This window comes from Trachypithecus francoisi, unplaced genomic scaffold (assembly GCF_009764315.1).
Source record: "Trachypithecus francoisi isolate TF-2019V2 unplaced genomic scaffold, Tfra_2.0 Lachesis_group12, whole genome shotgun sequence".
NCBI lineage: Eukaryota > Metazoa > Chordata > Mammalia > Primates > Cercopithecidae > Trachypithecus > Trachypithecus francoisi.
Genome location: NW_022681457.1, coordinates 65,837,206 through 65,859,856, shown reverse-complemented (window position 1 = coordinate 65,859,856; position 22,651 = coordinate 65,837,206). Strand labels below are relative to the sequence as shown.

At 42.3% G+C, this 22,651-nt stretch overlaps 1 protein-coding gene across 8 annotated transcripts in view; it reads left to right on the top strand.

Moving 5' to 3' along the window:
* Positions 1-21,824, top strand: part of ZNF382 (zinc finger protein 382) — a 57,958-nt gene extending 36,134 nt beyond the window's left edge. For 6 of the 8 annotated variants that reach the window (XM_033225931.1, XM_033225929.1, XM_033225928.1 and 3 more), the window contains exons 5-6: positions 17,535-18,951; positions 21,558-21,824. In XM_033225931.1, the coding sequence (XP_033081822.1) occupies positions 17,535-18,951; positions 21,558-21,642 (1,502 nt within the window). In that variant the 3' untranslated portion in view covers positions 21,643-21,824. Of the gene's footprint in view, positions 1-17,534; positions 20,006-21,557 lie in introns of those variants that run through there. The other 2 variants (XM_033225933.1, XM_033225934.1) reach the window with 1 other exon arrangement.
* Positions 21,825-22,651: the final 827 nt, after the last annotated feature.

Sequence of the window (22,651 nt, the reverse complement as noted above, 5' to 3'; positions counted from 1 at the left end):
TAGGTTACCGGTTACCAAGAAGATTTTGGAAACTGTTTTTAGGCAGATATTATGAAACAGCTGTGGAAAAGCCTATTTATAAAACTCTTATTCCACTTATATTGACCTACACAAATAGTATTTATTTTGTTTGGATTGTTCATGAAAATTTCATAATACGTTAAACAAAACTAGCCATTATCTCAAGTCATTTCCTTGTTAACTGTTTGTATAGCACATACAAGTAAAAGGCAATTAAAAGCAAATCAGGAAAACCTGAAAATACATAGGTTTGTTTTATTTTGTTTTTGTGCTGTGTTTGATGTATATGAAATAATGGATATCAGACAATTCATTTTTAGTATATGTTTATTTGTGCCTTTTTTCTTAAGTTGAATTTATAGTTTTTATAGTTTTAAACATAGTAAATACAATAGTAACTTATTTGACTAGTAAAGCCAAGTAGAATAAAAATATGTGCTCATAGATGCACCTCTTTTTATTAAACCAACAATATTAAACTCAGTTATCAAAATTTTACCCCAAGTCACATGAACTTGAAAGGCCTTTGGGTTAGTTCCTATATTTCTGGGGGTGTTAGGAACATTTCACTTACATAAACACTCATTTTTATCTTAAAACAATTTGAATAAACTTTTTTTTTTTTTTTTTTTTGAGACGGAGTCTGGCTCTGTCTCCCAGGCTGGAGTGCAGTGGCCGGATCTCAGCTCACTGCAAGCTCCGCCTCCCGAGTTTATGCCATTCTCCTGCCTCAGCCTCCGGAGTAGCTGGGACTACAGGCGCCCGCCACCTCGCCCGGCTAGCTTTTTGTATTTTTAGTAGAGACGGGGTTTCACCGTGTTAGCCAGGATGGTCTCGATCTCCTGACCTCGTGATCCGCCCGTCTTGGCTTCCCAAAGTGCTGGGATTACAGGCTTGAGCCACCACGCCCGGCCACTGAATAAACTCTTTTTTTTTTTTTTGAGACAGAGTCTCGCTCTGTCGCCCGGGCTGGAGTGCAGTGGCCGGATCTCAGCTCACTGCAAGCTCCACCTCCCAGGTTTACGCCATTCTCCTGCCTCAGCCTCCCGAGTAGTTGGGACTACAGACGCCCGCCACATCGCCCGGCTAACTTTTTGTATTTTTTTTTAGTAGAGACGGGGTTTCACCGTGTTAGCCAGGATGGTCTCGATCTCCTGACCTCGTGATCCGCCTGTCTCGGCCTCCCAAAGTGCTGGGATTACAGGCTTGAGCCACCGCGCCTGGCTGAATAAACTCTTTAAGGGAGTTTATACATTCTTTATACTTTGGCCAAGTGCTGTGGCTCACACCTGTAATTCCAGCTACTCAGGAGGCTGAGGCAGAAGGATCGTTTGAGGCCAGGAGTGTGAGGCCAGCCTGGGCAACATAGCAAGACCCAGTCTCTGAAAAAAATGTATCCCAATGCAGTGGTGTGCACCTGTAGATCCAGCTATTCAGAATGCTGAGGCAGGAGAATCACTTAAGCCCAGGAGTTCAAGGCTTCAGAGAGCTATGCACTGCTGCACTCCAGCCTGAGCAACAGTGAGACCTCGTCTCTAAATAACTAAAATGTTTAAATAAATAATTAATACCATCTCGAGGTAAGAAAATATCACATTTACATAATATACATGCATAGACATACATAGGCAGACAGTCCCAAACAGAGATCTTATAACTTTTGTTCTAAAATGTTAGCCAGGAGTCAGTAAAATAGTGTTACATCTCATCTTTGTTCCACTTTATATTTTTGTCTGAATTGTGTTTCTGACACATGGAACAAGGTTAGCTGTTCAATGTGTGGGCTAATGCTTTTTAGCCAATATTTGTGGAGGAGATTTTCAGATTTTCATTTTCCCTGTTATATAATCTTATGGAAGCTGTGACTAAATTTTACGTGTGCAACTGAGCTATCTGGATGTCTCCAAAGCTTGGCTGAGTGAATAAAATATCCACTTTGTTTCCAATTAGCCCTTTTTTCCTTCTCAGCCACAGGCTGTTTCTTTTGGGGGCCCCTTGAGTGCCCCCAATGTGGGGCAGGACACCTAAAGTTCAAATGACTGTAGGGGTTAGAGTGGGAAGGGAAAGGTCTGGCAGGGTGGACAAAGGGATGGAGGAGTTCTGAAGGGCCACATGTCAAAGGATTTAGGGGAACTGAAGGGACGATCAGAGGTGGTGAGAGGAGGAAGGAGGAATGGAGCAGTGGGAAAGGAGAGGTCTTACAGGAGCCAGTTTAGAGAATCCTTAGTAAAGTGATGCCAAGAAAAAAAGGAAGTGGAGGGAGCTGGCAGAGCATATACCAACAGGGAAACATACACCATCAGTCAACTGAGAAGTTCCCATGGGAGAAACAGGATCAAACAGAGAGGACTCACAGGTCAAGAATTTTCTAGCCCCGAGAGTCAGGAAGTGAATTCCCACCCAAAAGAAAGACACAGGAAGAAAGACCTCTCGCCCAGCAGGTACTTTTTAAACAAAGAAACCAATGTCTCTAACCCAACTTCATATAAACAGAGGAACCTAGGATTCTAACCCAGCCTCTAGAGTATGCTCAGAATCTAAGGAATCAAAATGTTGTACCAGCTTCAATGGGAGTTTGTCCAGAGTGGTGAACCAGGAGTCTGACTCACCAATGGGACCCCGGTCAGTCAGGAGTGAAGACTAAGGCTCAAAAGGTGTGCACTTGGGGTTCTGGGTGAGATGCCAAGGGGTCCAGTAATCCATCTGTTCCTATCCAAGCTGTGTTACTATAAATACTAAAGAAAAACATCCTGACGCTTGTAAGGCAGATCTCAGGGACTGCTATAATGGGGTTTTGAAGTAGTGGGGAGAGAATGGGCCAACTCTGAATATGATAAGGAAGAGAGGAAATTTATAGTTGGGGGAGAGGGGCCGTGATGAGAAATTACTGAGTGGATAGGGTAATCTTGCTCAGCTGACCTACCAGGATTCCTACTGAAAGCAGGTCATGGTGATCAGATATCACCTGCAGGGGCTGGTGAGGAGAGAGATCAGATATTGAGAGTGGGGAATTCCAGCTAAACTGACTTGACAGAATTCTTGCTAAAACTGGGCCTTTCGGTGGACATGCCCAAGGACTGGACCTAGTTGATTGAAGTTTTATGGTGTGGTCCTGAGTCCTGGGATGCAGTCTTTACTCCTAAAACACGGCCCTTCTGGAGTCTCAATGGAAAGACCAAGGTGGTTTTGTTTTGTTTTGTTTTCACCTAACCCAGGACAAAGATGAATGGACCAGGATTTTTTGCTCTTATGTTTTGTTTTATTTGCCTGTTTTTCCACTCTGCTTTAAAATTTTCAGTGCGTTTAAAAATACCAGAAAGGGACTGCCCCATATTGGTCTTCATGAATCCATGCTGAACTGCTCTCTCTCTTTTTTTTTTTTTTTTTTTTTTTGAGACGGAGTCTCGCTCTGTCGCCCAGGCTGGAGTGCAGTGGCCGGATCTCAGCTCACTGCAAGCTCCGCCTCCCGGGTTTACGCCATTCTCCTGCCTCAGCCTCCCGAGTATCTGGGACTACAGGTGCCCGCCACCTCGCCCGGCTAGTTTTTTGTATTTTTTAGTAGAGACGGGGTTTCACCATGTTAGCCAGGATGGTCTCGATCTCCTGACCTCGTGATCCGCCCGTCTCGGCCTCCCAAAGTGCTGGGATTACAGGCTTGAGCCACCGCGCCCAGCTGAACTGCTCTCTTTTAATATCACATTTCCAATTTGCTGGTATTGGGACCAAGATTTTAACAAGGTTCCTGTTGGCACAGGGCTAGAATCGCAAACTCTTTTTCAGAGCTAAGCAGCCACTGAACTCTTTGCTCAGTTCCTTCAGGGCGCTAGCGTTCTTTCCCTTTGGGCTCCTTGCAGTCTTGCCCTGCAGCAATGTAGTTAACCGAGGCTTTGAGGGCGGCTTATACCAACTTCGGGGCTCTGCTTTTTTGACTTCTCTACTCCCAGATTTTGTCTTCAAGTTACAGTAGCTCTGAACTCCAACCTCTGATTCCGCCATCAGGTGACTCATGCTTTCTCTTGGAGATCTATCTCTTCTGTGCTGCCTGAACTACTGAGAACATATACCTGGCTAAATGTAGCTCTTAAGCAGTGTGGTTTCTTTCTTTCAAACATTGCATCCACTTCAGCTTCTGGCTACTTTTGGTCATGCTTTAGTGCCTTCAAATAAGTGGGTTTTGTTTGTTTGTTTGTTTGTTTTTTGTATCAGCTGGAGGATTGTTTTGATACAAACTTCTTTGTCATTACCAAAATCTAGATGTCAGCCAGGCACAGTGGCTCATGTCTGTAATCCCAGCACTTTGGGAGGCTGCGCTGGGAGGATCACTTGAGGCCAGGAGTTCCAGACCACCCTGCCCAACATGGCAAACTCCATCTCTACTAAAAATAGAAAAATTAGCTGGGCGTGGTAGCGCCCACCTATAATTCCAGCTACTTAGGAGGCTGAGGCATGTAAGTTGTTAGGACCCGGGAGGTAGAGGTTGCAGAGTCTAGATCACGCCACTGCACTCCAGCCTGGGTGACAGAGCAAGATTCTGTCTCCAAAAATAAATAAATAAATGCATAATAAATACATAAATAAATCTAGATGTCCAGACCAGTAGTTCTCAAACTTTCTAGTCTTAGACATATTTAAAATATTAAAGTTATTAACTTAAAAGAACTTTGTGTGCATTTGTCTGTGTGTATGATATTGTAACTGGCCTAAGTCCAGCTGCTCACTGCTTAGAGGGCAAAAACATGAGAAATGAGGAGAGGTGAAAGGAAAGCAACTTGATTGATTAAATGCTAGCAGATGGGAGTTGGCAAGGCTTCTGCCTCAAAGACGCCATCTCTACCTTTTGGGCTGAGTGAAGGGGGTTGTGAAGGAAAGGGTGTGGAAATATGTGGGGGTGGTGCAGGAGGGCGCAGGCCTGTGTGTCGTGTTCCGATGCTCATCTTGAGTAATCGCTCTTCAGGAGGTCCAGTTTGCATCATCCTGACTTTGGCCTGGTAGTGGTGGGCTATTTGTAAAACCCCCTAGGTGGAAGGATTCTGCAGCTGGGTCTTGCTGCCTGCTTTGTTGGCCAAAATTGGCCCCTGGAATTCCTAAGCAAGCATGTAATTAGATAAGTAAACACTGTTCACCTGGAAGTGCCAGGTGAGAAAGGGAGAAAGAGTTTCAAAGTGTCTCAAAGTTGAAAGCAAGAAAGGAAAAAACATTTTAAAGTACATTTGAGGCTGGATTACTTGGTTACACTATTAGAAATTTAAAAAAAAATTTTTTTTTTTGAGATGGAGTCTCGCTCTGTCACCAAGGCTGGAATGCAGTGATGCGATCTAGACTCACTACAGCCTCTACCTCCCGGGTCCTAGCAACTTGCTCACTGCAACCTCTGCCTCCTGGGTTCAAGCAATTCTCCTGCCTCAGCCTCCTGAGTGGCTGGGACTTACAGGCACGTGCCACCATGCCTGGCTAATGGTTTGTATTTTTAGTAGAGATGGGGTTTCACCGTATTAGCCAGGATAGTCTTGATCTCCTGACCTCATGATCCACCTGCCTCAGTCTCCCAAAGTACTGGGATGACAGGCGTGAGCGACTGCACCCAGCTGAGAAATTTTTAAAATATTCACTAATTAACTCATTTAAAAACCGCAATATAAGAAACAATAATAAATCCATTATATATTGACATAAAGTCATATTTTTACAAACAGTAACTGTTTCCTAAAAGAAAAAATAGAAAAATGGCATTGTTTTATATGATTGAAATTTATTTAATGTCTGGATCAATAGAAGGTAGCTGATTTTCAAATATGATTCTGCAATCTATTGAAACGTGGTTTATATTGAAATAAGGTTGAGCCTCCCAAACCCCAAATTGGAAATACTACAAAACACAAAACTTTTTTAGCACCCACGTGATGCTCAAAGAAAATGCTCATTGGAACATTTTGGATCCTGGGTTTGGGGATTTGGAATGCTCAGCTGGTAAGTATAATGCAAATGTTTCAAAATCCAAAAACATTACAAAATCTGAAACACTTCTGATCCCAAGCATTTCAGATAACCGATACTCAACATGTATATGAAGAAAATCTTTCCTCACACATGTATGTAGTTTGGAAAGAGAAATATTTTTAAAGCCTTTTTAGATTGTCATGGATATTCTTCATTGATAGTATACCCAAACTGAATAGTTAGTGCTTCCTTAATACTTAGTTCCAATACAGAAACTGTATTGCAGTGAACTCTCGTACATTGTTACATAAAAATCCAGTAGTCTGTCTTGTACTTTAAATAGATATTTGGCTGTTGGGGCTCATGCCTGTAATCCCAGCACTTTGGGAGGCCATGGCGGAAGATCACCTGAGGTCAGGAGTTCAAGACCAGCCTGGCCAACCCCGTCTCTACAGAAACACAAAAATTAGCCAGACATAGTGGCGGGCGCCTGTAATCTCACCTACTCAGGAGGCTGAGGTGGGAGAATCTCTTGAACCCGGAGGCGGAGTTTGCAGTGAGCTGAGATAGTGCCACTGCACTCCAGCCTGGATGACAGAGCAAGACTCCGTCTCAAAAAAATAAATAAGTAAATAAACGGATATTTTACCCATGCATTTTTTGGTAATACTGTGTCTTAGTAATTTGGAAAGTATCTGTTCACTGACTTATACAGGTCTTCCAAAGTTTGACATATTTCCAGATGCAATATAAAAAAATCCAAAACCCACATCATCAGCAGCCTCATCAGAAAGGTCTTTATTACAAAGCTGACAGATGCACAGGAGCAAATTGAAGCTTTCCAACAGAATCATCTTTACTTGAAAGCTCAAATTTTATCATTGGCAACAAATATTAGTGGATGTTTCTCTGAAGTGACAGGTTCATCTCGTTCATTTTTCAAGAAAATGTCTACTGGATACCTACATATGAATAATAGTCAGTTGTACTACAGAGTAAAAATGCTCTTTCGCCCAAAAAGAGATATTCAGTTCTCAACTCAAATAATTGAGCTAGTACTTTTCCTTACAAAATATACTCTGGTATGCAGCTTGTGGACTTAAAACCATAAGATCTATAAAAGCAGGAAAGGAAAGCTTTATTTCTTACAAAGTTAAAACCTGCAGGTTGAGAAATGGCCCCTCTGGCCAAAACCAAACGCAGGTGCTTGGGAGAGGAAGAGGAGAGGTTAGGATTTGTGCCTGACACGGTGAGCTATTCATACATATTTAGCAGGTTATAGGAGAATCTATGAATATTTATGAAGGAAACCAAAATGCTTGCATAGTGAGTAAACATGCATGTTACATTCAGCCCATGTTCCCTTTGAGGTGAAGATTTAACATTAAAATATAGTAAAATTGGCCGGCACAGTGGCTCATGCCTATAATCCCAGCAATTTGGGAGGCCAAGGTGGGCAGATCACTTGAGGCCAGCCTGGCCAACATGGCAAAACCCCATCTCTACTAAAAATAAAAAAATTAGCAGGACATGGTATCACTCACTTTTAATCCCAGCTACTTGGGAGGCTGAGGCAGGAGAATCACTTGAACCCAGGAAGCAGAGGTGGCAGTGAGCCGAGATTGCACCACTGCACTGCAACCTGGGCAAAAGAGTGAGTCAGACTTCATCTAAAAAAAAGTTGTATAAAGATATATAGGTATATGAATTAGGCTGGGCATGGTAGCTCATGCCTGTAATCCCAACACTTTAGGAGGCAGAGGTGGGTGGATCACCTGAGATCAGGAGTTCAAGACCAGCCTGGCCAACATGGTGAAACCCCCTCTCGGCTAAAAATACAAAAATTAGCCACACGAGGTGTCACTCACTGTAATAATATATATATATGTAAAATATATATATTTTACATATATATATATAGAGAGAGAGAGATAGAGAGAGAGAGAAATTAGGCCAGGTGCGGTGGCTCACCCCTGTAATCCCAACACTTTGGGAGGCCGAGACAGGTGGATCACCTGAGGTCAGGAGTTCAAGACCAGCCCGGCCAACATGGTGAAACCTCATCTCTACAAAAACACAAAAATTAGCCAGGCATAGTGGCGGGCGCCTGTAATCCCACCTACTTGGGAGACTGAGGCATGAGAATCACTTGAACCCGGGAGGCAGAGGTTGCAGTGAGCTGAGATCACGCCGTTGTACTCCTGCCTGGGTGACAGAGTGAGACTCTAGCTCAAAAAACAAACAAAAAGACTCTATCTCAAAGAACAAACAAAAAGAAATTATGTTCTATATGTCAGAAAGTAAAACCTAGGGCACAAAGGTACTTTTTGCACAGTCTCTGTAAACCATCTGGAACCAACCTGTGGTCAATGTCACTTATCAGAAGAAAGTTCCTGAAACCAGTCTCTTTTCCAATTAAAGCTGTAGTTATGGCTTGTGGAAGGGAGGGAGGTGTCAGTCAGCATCTGGCAGTCTGCTTATCTCCAGGCCAGTGCTTGTTCAGCTGCTAGAGAGAAAGAAAAGCCTTGTGGCAGTTAGAACATAATTTATTGCTTGAGTGTAGGGGTGCATGATTTAGTTCTTGGCTGCCATGGTCTCAGGTCTTATTTATAATTTGGTATCATTGCCATAAAGAATCCACTCCATCAATCTTATGATCTCTGTTTTAACAAACAGAAGTGGTTTATGCATACTTCATTTTATTTTGTTACTGTTATGTATGTATGTATGTATTTGAGTTGGGGGTCTCTGTTACTCAGGCTGGATTGTAATGGTGTAATCACAGCTCACTGCAACTTCAAACTCTTGGGCTCAAGCAATCCTCCTGCCTCAGCCTTCCAAGTAGTTAGGACTACAGGCACATGGTACTGTGCCTGCTTTTTTTTTTTTTTTTTTTTCTGTAGATAGGTTTTACCCAGGCTGGTCTGGAACCCCTGGTCTCAAGCAGTCCTCCTGCCTTGGCCTCCCAAAGTTCTGGGGTTATAGGCATGAACCACCTCACCTGGCTTATGCATACTTCTTTTTTTTTTTTTTTTTTTTTTTTTGAGACGGAGTCTCGCTCTGTCGCCCAGGCTGGAGTGCAGTGGCCGGATCTCAGCTCACTGCAAGCTCCGCCTCCCGGGTTTACGCCATTCTCCTGCCTCAGCCTCCCGAGTAGCTGGGACTACAGGCGCCAGCCACCTCGCTCGGCTAGTTTTTTGTATTTTTTAGTAGAGACGGGGTTTCACCGTGTTAGCCAGGATGGTCTCGAACTCCTGACCTCGTGATCCGCCCGTCTCGGCCTCCCAAAGTGCTGGGATTACAGGCTTGAGCCACCACGCCCGGCCCTATGCATACTTCTTTAGTCATCACAGAATACTGAAAAGATGTATAATCAAGGATGAAAATTTAATACAATTAATGATTTTTTTCTGCTCTATCAAAAACATTCTCAAGTGACACATTTTTTTTCTGAGTATGTGGCAGTTAGAAATGCAGTGATTATTATTATAGATTTGGTACCAGTATTTTGATTTAAGCTAACGTACTAGCATTTTACCCACGGTATTAATTGTATTTTTTTATTTTCTATATTTTACAATGTCTTGACATTTTTGAGGAGTCTCGCTACCTGGGGAAAGACTGCCCCTCCCAGAGTTAGCTAATTCCTAGAGTGAACAGCTTGTCAGTGAGCTCACCTTTCATATAAAAACCAACTCCAAGTTTATACCCCAACCACCTCCTTTATCCAGCTCTCATACACTAAGCCAGTATTTTCTCTGCCCTAAATCACCCACGGTCAGAGGCCACCCCAGGAACCCACAGCCTGCCAATACGAGTCAAAGGAGCCAGTCCTGAGCTGTTTTCTCAGCCCTGCCTTTTCTTTCCCCTAGAAACCTCCGTGAATGCTCTGGCATAGGCTTTCCCCATGCTCCTTTCTGCCTCCCGACCAAACCTGCTGCTTCCCTATGTGGCTCGCATGTAGACTGGCATGCTCCCTCCCCTCAGGAAATGCACATCATAAAATTGTTCTTTTAATGGCACTAACTGCTCTGTTGTCACTGAGTCACCACCGTAAATTAAAATCCATGGATACAAACGAAACACCTACCATTGCTTTTGCCCCATTAGTGCAAATATAAACACAGCAAAAAAAAAAAAAAAAAAAGACAAATGAAGTGTTGTTATTATTAATGAATAATCATTTTTACCCTGCACATAATCCCCATTACTCCAACATCAGAGACTCAAGTACTACAAGTTCATGAATCACACCTTGGGAACTGGTGATTTAGATGATGTTTCTTCGCGTGTGTGTGTGTGTGTGTGTGTGTGTGTCAGGGTCTCACTTTGTCTCTCAGGCTGGAGTGCAGTGGTGCGATCTCAGCTTACTGCAACCTCCACCTCCCAGGTTCAAGTGATTCTCCTGCCTCTGCCTCCCAAGTAGCTGGGACTACAGGCGCACGGTACCACACCTGGCTAATTTTTGTATTTTTAGTAGAGATGGGTTTCACCATGTTGGCCAGCCTGGTCTCTAGCTCCCAACCTCAGGTGATCCGCCCACCTCGGCCTCCCAAAGTACTGGGATTACAGGCATGAACCACCACACCCCACTGAAATGTTTCTTCTTTTCTTCTCTTTCTTTAGCATTTCTGTCATCTATCTTCCTCCTTTTGTTGTAGTCTCCTATTTATAAGAAAGAGCATTCTTAAACCTATCAGAAAAATAAAAATCATTGTTTAATATCTATCTTCCTCATAGTTTTCACTTTCTTCTGTTTCTTTCCCTGGGCAAAGAAAGGTTATTTCTTTGTTTCCTGCCTGAGTCTCACATCCCATTCTCACCATGAGACCTACCACCAAAATCCATATGCATGGGACCAAAATGGTAATTTCAAGATCACGATTTCTTTCCAGTAAACTTTTGTGTTTCATATCACAATGCTGAGCATCACTCTTGATATCTGCCGGGGATTGTGGGATTTGGGTGAAAAATACTAACTCATTTTCATCCTATTTCCCTGAGTACCTTTTCACATCTTGTTTGCTTTTATCTCCTTTATGTACCTTGCCTAGGACAATAAATATTTGTTGACTAAATTAATCTTGTTTCATTAGGCCTCTCATTGGTATCTCTCTGATGTGTCCTGAAAGCATTTTCTTCACTCTCAGTTCTTGACTTTATAAAAGTCCTGTAAGCTACAATAATCTGATGAGTTCTCAAATTGATTTCCTTGTTTTATGTGAATGGCTTTCAAATAGACATTTCAGCCCGTTTCTCCCATGTCAACTCTAGTGGTATATTTTAATCTGCCAATAGGAATATGACTATCAATTGTCCTATCCTTTTTGGTTACCAATATATCAGAAATAATAATTGCTATATTTACTATTGTTTATTCTTTTGTTCCCATAATGTTGTTTTTTTTTTTTTTAATTGAGATGGAGTCTCGCTCTGTTGCCCAGGCTGGAGTGCAATGGCATGATCTGGGCACACTGCAACCTCTGCCTCCCGGGTTCAAGTGATCCTGTCTTCTCAGCCTCCTGAATACCTGGGATTACAGGCACGTGCCACCACACCTGGCTAATTTTTGTATTTTCAGTAGAGATGGGGTTTCACCATGTTGGCCAGGTTGGTCTCGAACTCCTGACCTTAAGTGATCTGCCCGCCTTAGCCTTCCAAAGTGCTGGGATTGCAGGAATGAGCCACCACGCTGGGCCTGTTCCCATAATCTTATTTATTATTATTTGTTTCTGTATTTTCTTGTTCCCATAATCAGCCCAAGTAGTATAGAATTTAGTCCATCATCTCTGTTATACTTTCTTAATCATCTCTCCACAATGTGTTATATTATCGAACCCTGTAAAATATCTTTACATCTTCTTATATTCTCATTTGCCATTGACAGCTTCCAAAATGAGAGCCATATCATTTCAGGTGTGGACTGCTGTAATTAATCTTTGAATTTGCCATGATTTTTCCCTAGTTTTTTTTTTTTCAGTTTATTCTGTCATTATGCTAAAAAGATAACACTTTTTAATATGAAATTTAAATCCCTCTATTTTCATGGGTGACAGGATCATACCTCATTTGGTCATTCCAAATGTATTTCTGTCTGTGACTAAGAACTTTTGATAATCTCTTGTTTGTTCAAGAGTCCTAAATATATTCCATATACAATCAGCCCGCCAATTCATAGCTTCCACATCAGCAGATTCAACCAACTGCAAGTAGAAAAAAAATACACAAACACACACACACACACACAAAATACAAATAAAAATCAGTATAGTATAGGCCGGGCACGGTGGCTCAAGCCTGTAATCCCAGCACTTTCGGAGGCCAAGACGGGCGGATCACAAGGTCAGGAGATCGAGACCATCCTGGCTAACCCGGTGAAACCCCGTCTCTACTAAAAAATACAAAAAACTAGCTGGGCGAGGTGGCAGGCGCCTATAGTCCCAGCTACTCGGGAGGCTGAGGCAGGAGAATGGCATGAACCCGAAAGGCGGAGCTTGCAGTGAGCTGAGATCCAGCCACTACACTCCAGTTTGGGCGACAGAGCGAGACTGCGTCTCAAAAAAAAAAAAAAATCAGTATAGTATAATAGCTGTTGGCATAGCATTTGCATTGTAAAAGGTATTATAAGTCATCTAGAGATGATTTAAAGTATACAGGAGGAGATGTATAGGTTATATGCAAATACTACACTATTTTATATGAGGGACTTGAGCATCTTTGGATTTTAGTATCCTTAGGGGTTTCGGAACCTGTCCCCTTGGATTGGATAATGAGGGAAAACTGTAATTGGTTCTATTCATCACAGCTGGACCTTTCCTTATATGATGGATACTAAATGTTCCATATATACTTGCAAAGTTAGCCAACTATGCAGTTAGGGAGTACAGTAATCCATGCAAGACCACCCTTACATCTGACACCAGCTGTAAATTCACGGATACCCAGGACTGCCCTTAGGTTTGATAATTTTTTTTTTTTTTGAGACAGAGTCTCACTCTGTCGCTCAGGCTAGAGTGCAGTGGCGCAATCTTGGCTCACTGCAACCTCCACCTCCCAGGTTCAAGTGATTCTCAGCCTCCCAAGTAGCTGGGATTATAGGCATGTGCCACCATGCCTTGCTGATTTTTGTATTTTAATAGAGACAGGGTTTTACTATGTTGGCCAGGCTGGTCTCAAACCTCTGACCTCAAGTGATCCACCTGCCTCGGCCTCCAAAAGTGCTGGGATTACAGGTGTGAGCCACCGCACCTGGCTGGGTTTGATAATTTGCTGAAAAGACCCATGGACCTCAGTGAAAGCTGTTACACTCACAGTTACAATTTGTTACAGGAAAAGATTAAAATCAGTCAAGGGAAGAAGGAAATAGGCAGTGTACGGGAAAGTGCCAAACTTGCAGCTTCTAGTCGCCCTATCGCTGTGGAGTCAGGGATAGCAATCCTGGCAACACTGTGTGACGATGCATACAGAGTACTGCCAACCAGCGAAGCTCAGCACAGCCTCAGTGTCCAAAGTTTTTATTGGGGCTCCATCAAATAGGCCTGATTGCCCCGGTGGCTGAGCTCAGTTTCCAGTGCCTTAGGAAGCTGAGCTGATGCTTGCTGCATGACTCAAAACCCCTACCCTAAATCATATTGTTACTGTCTGGCCAGCCAAAGACTCCCCAGCAAACAAATAAACTATTAGCCATGACATTCAAAGGCCTTAAAAATTACCACCCTGAAACTGAAGTTAAAGGTTAGGCCTCTCATTTGGCAAGGTAAAAAAAATTTTTTTTTTTTTTTGAGACGGAGTCCCGCTCTGTCCCCCAGGCTGGAGTGCAGTGGCCCAATCTCGGCTCACTGCAAGCTCTGCCTCCGGGGTTCACGCCATTCTCCTGCCTCAGCCTCACGTGTAGCTGGGACTACAGGCGCCCGCCACCGCACCCAGCTAATTTTTTGTATTTTTAGTAGAGACGGAGTTTCACCGTGTTAGCCAGGATGGTCTCGATCTCCTGACCTCGTGATCCGCCCGTCTCGGCCTCCCAAAGTGCTGGGATTACAGGCTTGAGCCACCGCGCCCGGCCAACGTGGTAAAGAATTTAACCTTGCCGCCAGGCTATGTCTATTTCTGTTTCTTATGCATTCCCATTCTACTTAACATCTGTAATATGTGAGCAGACACGTCCTCTGATATGATCTAGTAATTTGGTACCTAATTCAAAGTTGTTTTATATGAAACTTCTTTCTCCATTTGGTTCATCATTTCCCCAAAATAAGGTCCTCTCTTTTGCCTTTCCTTACTGCACCTTGTAACAGAGGCCAGGTATTCAGTAGTTATCTTATTGATTGTCATACTGTGCAAGGAAAATATCTTTCTTATCCATTTAGAAATCATTTACTACTAAGTTCTTTTTAGGTGTACCTGCCAGCATTGTATCCCCTAACTTCAGATAACAGTGTGTAAATGTAAACTCAGAAGATTTTAGAGAAGATTGTCAATAAAATATTGACCTCCAAAAACATGAGTTTTAGTTGGGAAAGCAATATTATATTATCAAATCGAGGACTTTACATAGAATGATCATGTTAAGATCCCAGGTTGTTGGAAAATACCTTGAAGTGAATGCTCCATACCATAATTATATTACAATTTCAGACAGACAGGATACTGAAAGGTAGAAAAACTATGTGAAAGCTTAGCCGGGAGCAGTTGCTCACGCCTAGAATCTCAGCATTTTAGGAGGCCAAGGCGGTGGATCACTCGAGGTCAGGGGTTCGAGACCAGCCAGGCCAACACAGTGAAACCCCATCTCCACTAGAAAATATAAAAAACATTAGCCAGATGTGGTGGCACACACCTGTAGTCCCAGCTACTCAGGAGACCAAGGCATGAGAATCACTTGAACCTGGGAGACTAAGGTTGCAATGAGCTGGGATTGTGCCACTGCACTCCAGCCTGGGTGACAGAGTGAGACTCTGTCTCAAAAGAAAAAAAAAGGGTGGGGACCAGGTGCAGTGGCTCACACCTATAATCCCAGCATTTTGGGAGGCCAAGGCGGGTGGATCACGAGGTCAGGAGTTCAAGACCAGCCTGGCCAACATAATGAATCCCTGTCTCTACTAAAAATACAAAAATTGGCCAGGTGTGGTGGCACATGCCTGTAATCCCAGCTACTCATGAGGCTGGGGCAGGAGAATCACTTGAACATGAGAGGTGGAGGTTGCAGTGAGCTGAGACCAGTTGTTGCACTCCAGCCTGAGTGACCGAGTGAGACTTTGTCTCCAAAAAAAGGAAAGACTATGAAAACTTTAAGAAAAATTGGATAGTAGCATATACTTGGAGGTATATGCTTAGGGAGGCAATGTAACTCCAATTACCAATACAGATTAGTTTTACATGTCCTAGAACTGCACATAAGTGGAATTGTATGATATGTATTCTTTTTCATAAAGCTTACACGCTGCAAAATATTTGAGATTCATTCCTGTTGTCATTGTGTATCAGCATTGTTTCTTCTTCTTGCTGTGGTAGTATTCTGTTGTATAATACATGACACAGTTTTACCTGTTCATCTTTTGATGGATATTTGGGCTGTTCCCAGTATGGGACTATTATAAATAACAATGTAAATCATAGGTAAGATGAATCCATCTTTAAATTGCCCTCCCAAATATGGATGGTAGTAAGGCAACTATAGTAAGATATACAATAATTTTTAAAAAATAATTAAGATTAATCAGTGCTCTGCACATACATCGAAGAATCCAGTCCTTTACAGCTCCAACAGGGAATTGCAGAGTTAAGGTAGGTGACTGTATTGGGAGGAAAACTCAAACCTATCTTTCCCTAAAGCTGAAAAAAGTAATTTGGCAAATTGAAAGAATGAAGTTAGAATTGTTGGTCAGGAGAATTTCATTATTGACCATCTCTGGCAGAATAAATTGATGGTAACAGCAATCAGAATACTAAGTTTCTGGGCACTGTGGCTCACGCCTATAATCCCAGAACTTTTGGAAGATCATTTGAGGCCAGGAGTTCAAGTCCAGCCGGGGCAACACAGGAAGACCCCCGTCTGTAAAAAAAAATAAAAAATTAGCTGGATATGGTGGCACACACCTGTAGCCCCAGATACTTGGGAGGCTGAGGTGGGAGGATTGCTTGAGCCCAGGATGCCAAGGCTGCAGTGAGCCAGGATCACACCACTGTATTCCAGCTTGGGGGACACAGCGAGACCCTTTCTCAAAAAAATAAAAATGAATTTAAATACATATATATATATATAAAATGTATACGCAACAGTGATTATATTCCTGTTGGAAATATATTTTGTCTTTTGGTGTATTTGATAATTCCTCATGGGAATATGTTTTCCAGATTCTCTGCTTTCAAGAGAAAATAAATTACAGTTATATGGACATCTAGGGCCTAGACTATAGACGAATGTTTCTGTAAACACTTTGAATTGAGCTGAGAAAGTTCATTTACCATTCATGGGCTAAATGCAAGTGAAGAAGAAATAATTGGAAGCACTTATAACACTTACTTAGTCATGAGGGGATAAATAATGTATAGCTTTTTGTCTCTTCCTAAATAATTTTTGGTCACATTGCCTATTGTTCAGCACCCTTGGTAGGCTCACTTCAGCAGCTCTGAATCTTCCATTCCGAGGAGAATCCCTCTTTCATCATTCTTTCTCTTCTGCTCACTTATCCCTTTTTTTTTTTTTTTTTTTTTTTTGAGACGGAGTCTTGCTCTGTCGGCCGGGCTGGAGTGCAGTGGCCGGATCTCAGCTCACTGCAAGCTCCGCCTCCCAGGTTTACACCATTCTCCTGCCTCAGCCTCCCATGTAGCTGGGACTACAGGTGCCCGCCACCTCGCCCAGCTAGTTTTTTGTATTTTTTAATAGAGACGGGGTTTCACCGTGTTAGCCAGTATGGTCTCGATCTCCTGACCTCGTGATCTGCCCGTCTCGGCCTCCCAAAGTGCTGGGATTACAGGCTTGACCCACCGCGCCCAGCCTTTTTTTTTTTTTTTTTGGTAGGGGGGGACAGACTTTCGCTCTTGTTGCCTAGGCTGGAGTGCAATGGCATGATCTCGGCTCACTGCAACCTCTGCCCCTCTGGTTCAAGCAATTCTCCTGCTTCAGCCTCCCGAGTAGCTGGAATTACAGGCATGCGCCACCATGCCCAGCTAATTTTGAATTTTTAGTAGAGACAGGGTTTCTCCATGTTGGCCAGGCTGGTCTCAAACTCCTGACCTCAGGTGATCCGCCCACCTCGGCCTCCCGAAGTATTGGGATTACAGGCATGAGCCACTGCACCTGGCCATCCTTGTGTTTCTTATACCTTCTCAGTGCAGCTTATATTTATAACATGCCAAAGATATGAGTGTTTTTTGCTTATGCCAGTTTTTCTTCATTTTAACAGAGTAGCAAGATTTGTATTTGTGTTTATACATTTTCGCTACCAAGAGGTAATTTATTCTGGCCTTTTTGTAGATCACAGTAGTGAGATGGTCTCACCATAGTTTGTCTGGATGTATACCCAATCCATAGCATTTATGTGAAGACTCACAGTGTTAATTGTATTCTTTTCTAGAAGAAGATGGGAAAACTGAAGATGTCTTAGTGAAGTTCAAAGAATACCAAGACAGGCATTCTAGATCCCTCATATTCATCAATCACAAAAAACTAATTAAGGAGAGAAGTAATATTTATAGTAAAGCACTTACTCTAGGCAAGAACCGTATTTCAAAAACCGTACTATGTGAATATAAACCTGATGGAAAAGTTTTGAAAAATATTTCAGAACTAGTCATTAGAAATATAAGCCCCATAAAAGAGAAGTTTGGGGACAGTACTGGATGGGAGAAATCACTCCTCAGTACCAAGCATGAGAAAATTCATCCTGCAGTGAATCTCCAGAAACAAACAGAAAGAGTTCTTAGTGGTAAACAGGAGCTTATTCAGCATCAGAAGGCTCAAGCTCCAGAGCGACCATTTGACCATAATGAATGTGAAAAATCCTTCCTGATGAAAGGAATGCTATTTACACATACTAGAGCTCACAGAGGAGAAAGAACCTTTGACTACAGTAAAGATGGAATTGCCTTCATAGAAAAGTCAAGCCTCAGTGTCCATCCAAGTAATCTTATGGAAAAGAAGCCCTCTGCCTACAACAAATATGGGAAATTCCTCTGCAGAAAGTCTGTCTTTATTATGCCTCAGAGACCACAAACAGAAGAGAAACCCTTTCACTGTCCTTACTGTGGGAATAACTTTAGAAGGAAATCATACCTCATTGAACATCAGCGAATTCACACAGGTGAAAAACCTTATGTTTGCAATCAGTGTGGAAAGGCCTTCCGTCAGAAGACAGCCCTCACCCTTCATGAGAAAACACATATAGAGGGGAAACCCTTTATTTGTATGGATTGTGGGAAGTCCTTCCGCCAGAAGGCCACCCTCACTAGACATCACAAAACACATACGGGGGAGAAAGCCTATGAATGTCCTCAGTGTGGAAGTGCCTTTAGGAAGAAGTCATACCTCATTGATCACCAGAGAACTCACACAGGAGAGAAACCATATCAGTGTAATGAGTGTGGGAAGGCATTTATCCAGAAGACAACCCTCACTGTGCATCAGAGAACTCACACAGGAGAGAAACCCTATATTTGCAATGAATGTGGGAAGTCCTTCTGCCAAAAGACAACCCTCACTCTCCACCAGAGAATTCACACAGGGGAGAAACCCTATATTTGTAATGAATGTGGGAAGTCCTTCCGCCAGAAGGCAATCCTCACTGTACATCACAGGATACATACAGGAGAGAAATCCAATGGGTGTCCTCAGTGTGGGAAAGCCTTTAGTAGGAAATCAAACCTCATTCGCCATCAGAAAACTCACACAGGAGAGAAACCATATGAATGTAAACAGTGTGGGAAGTTCTTCAGTTGTAAGTCAAACCTCATTGTCCATCAGAAAACTCACAAGGTAGAAACCATGGGAATTCAGTAAGTAATGTGGCTTTTTTTTGTAAAAAAATGTTAAGTCATAGTAAACCCTGTAGATGATGTTGCTTGCAAGCATAATAATATCCAACAGTTTAAGGTACTATGCCACATGGTAACCTACTATTTGCCAGCCTATAAAACACACACACACACACACACACACACACACACACAAATATTATTAGACAAATTACATGACAAAAATAATTAAAAAGTCCAATTTTTTTTATTACTAGCTTCAGCAGACAAAAACTTCCTCTGTCAAGGTGTTATAAACATTGAAAATCACATTTTCCATTTCAACACATATCCTTTTGTTAATCAGTAATAACTAGTTGGCCAACTGACTGCGGTCCATGGACTATACAGTGAGTAGAGAGGTCCTTTAAAAGAAGGAGGTATAAACTGTATTTCTCATTGCAAATACAAAATAAAAATTAGTTGTTACCTCCTCACAGTTGACCATGATTCTGACTTCTAACATTACAAATTAGTTTTTACATATTATAAACCTTTCTATAAATTGGATTATCATGCATTCTTTCATGTACGGCTTATTACATTCATCATGTCCCTGAGTCTAATCATTAGTGCATGTGGCAGAAGTTTATTTATTTTTATCCAGGATAGAATTCTATTATATGATTATATCACAATTTATCCATTCTCCTATTGATGAACTTTTACATTGTTTACAGCTTAGGGTCATAATAAATCATGCTTCTGAGAGCATACTTGTCTTGGTGTACATACATGTATTTCTCTTGTGTATATACTTAGGAATGGAATCGCTGGGTCAGTGCATATGTGTATTCAGTCAGATACTGGCAGACGATTCAGAACTTTCACCACGTGAGATAATTGACACTGAAGGGAAACAGCTATAAATTTTATCAATATGGTGCTGGTTCAAACCAGAGAATTCATGCTACAGGGAAACTTGATCAATGTTATTGTGAAAACTGGGAATGTGAATGAACGTAATAGATGTAGAAAGACGTTTAGTCACAGCCCAAATCTTCCAGGCAAATGTCATAAATGTGAGATTGCTGTTTCCACAGTTAATGCGTTCTTTGAAAGCAAAAAGTCTACTAGAGAAGGAGAGGCATCCAGCATTTCCCTTTTTCACCATCAGAGAATTCCAACTAGAGAAAAGTCCTGTGAGTGTGTTGAAGTTGGAGCATGGGGAGGAATATAGTCTTTACCTACGGTCTGTATCTTACTGGTCAAGTACAAATGATGAATATGGAAAAGCTTATAGCCATCGTTCATATATTACGCTACACCAGGGAATTCACATAGGATGAGAACTCTTCAAATGAAATGATTGTAAGAGTGACTTTAACTGTTGCTCATTTCTTTTACACCATCAAAGAATTAATACTAAAGAAAGGAAGATTAAAAGGAAACAAATGGGGCTTGGGACTTTGTTTTTTTTTTTTTTTGAGAGAGAGAGTCTCACTCAGTCACCCAGGCTGGAGTGCAGTGGCATGATCTCAGCTCACTGCAGCCTCTGCCTCCCAGGTGCCGGTGATTCTCCTGCCGCAGCCTCCTGGGTAGCTGAGATTATAGGCAAGCACCACACGCATGGCTAATTTTTGTATTTTTAGTAGAGACAGGGTTTCATCATGTTGGCCAGGCTGATCTTGAACTCCTGACCTCAGGTGATCTGCCCACCTCGGCCTCCCAAAGTGCTAGGATTATAGGGACTTTTAACTCTGGGAAGAGCTCTCTTCCATGACAGAAGTCTAGCCATACCGAGACTGTGATGCTAGGAAGTCTGTGTGTAGGCACCCAGGTCAACAGCCACAGCTGAGCTCCCAGCCATCAGCTAGCATCAGCTGCCAACCATGTAAGTGAAGCCTCTTGGACATCCAGTCAAGCCTTCAGATGACTGTGGACCCTGCTGATACCCAACTGGTACCACAAATGAGACCTCAAGCAAGAACTGCCCAGCTGAGGTCTTCCCAAATTCCTGGCCAACAAAATGGTCAGGCTTTTAAACTAAAAACAGTTTCATTTTTTATTTAATAAAAAAGTTTTTATTTAACTTGATTGTTTTATTAAAAGGGAAAAGTAATTTTTTAGTATCTATTAACATATAATAAAAATAAAGGTATAAGGCTGGGCTTGGTGGCTCATGCCTGTAACCCCAGCACTTTTGAAGGTGTTGGAAGGATCACTTGAGCCCAGGAGTTTGAGACCAGCCTGGGAAACGTGCCAAAACCCCATCTCTACAAAAAATTAACCAGGCATGATGGCACATGCCTGTAGTCCCAGCTACTGGGGAGGCTGAGTGGGGGGATCACTTGAGCCCAGGAGGCAGAGGTTGCAGTGAGCCAGGATAGTGCTACTGCACTCCAGCCTGGGTGACAGAGCAAGACCCTGTCTCAAAAATAAATAAATAAATAAATAAAGGTATAAATATTTGGATTCTGCAGTCAATGAGCAAAGATATGGTGGTTACTAATAGGTGATTTTGGCATGAAGAAAAACTGACCATAAAATACAGTTGAGGATTTGGCTGCATTTTTGGCTTATAATTACATACCTTAATAACAACTCAATTGAGGGGTCCATATATGTTCTTTCTCATTTTCTGGCAGTAAATCATATTCATCATATACGTCCCAATTTTGCACACACAAAAAAATGAAAATAGCCCCCAAAGAAAGGCTGTGGATAATGTGATCCATCCTCAAAAGACCCCATGCTGTCATTTCTCAACAAAGGCGCAGAGAGAAATCAAGATATGGAATCTAATGAATGTCTGTGAAGGAGGTACTTTTGAACGCTTTAAAGAAAGTTTAAATGAAGTTATGTTTTCTTTCTTTCTTTCTTTTTTTATTTTTGAGACAGGGTTTCGCTTTTGTTTCCCAGACTGGCGTGCAATGGTGCAATTTCGGCCCATTGCAACCTCTGCCTCAAGCGATTCTTCTGCTTCCGCCTCCCAAGTAGCTGGGATTACAGGCACCCACCACCACACCCAGCTAATTTTTTTTGTATTTTTAGTAGAGATGGGGTTTCATCATGTTGGCCAGGCTGGTCTCCAAAGCCTGACCTCAGGTGATCCCCCTGCCTCGGCCTCCCAAAGTGCTGAGATTACAAGTGTGAGCCACCGTGCCTGGCCGAAGTTGTGTTTTCTAAAGCTATTTACATATGAGCTGCTGCTCCTTAGGAAAATTTGGTCCTGTGGTTTATATTTTGGCGTGAAACAACATTGGGCTGTATTCCAGAATCCTGCTTGAAGATTTCTTTCAAAGAAGTCAGAAATTTTCTTTGCCTTTTTTTTTTTTAGACAGGTTCTCAGTCTGTCACCTAGGCTGGAGTACAGTGATGCCATTATAGCTCACTGCAGACTTGAATTCCTGGACTCATGCAATTCTCCTGCCTCAGCCTCCCAAGTAGCTAGGACTACAGGCATACACCATCCCACTCACTTAACGTTTTTATTTTTTATACATATGGGGTCTTGCTGTGTTGCCCAGGCTGGTATCAAACTCCTGGCCTCAAGCAGTCCTCCCTCTTCAGCCTCCTAAAGTGCTGGGATTACAGGTGTGAGCCACTTCACTCACTTTAGAGATTTTCACTTTATGAATTGATAAATACAGCATTGCCTCACTTAACAGGGATACATTCTGAGAAATGCATCATTAGGCAGTGTCATGATTTTGCAAGCATCACAGAGTGCTGATACAAA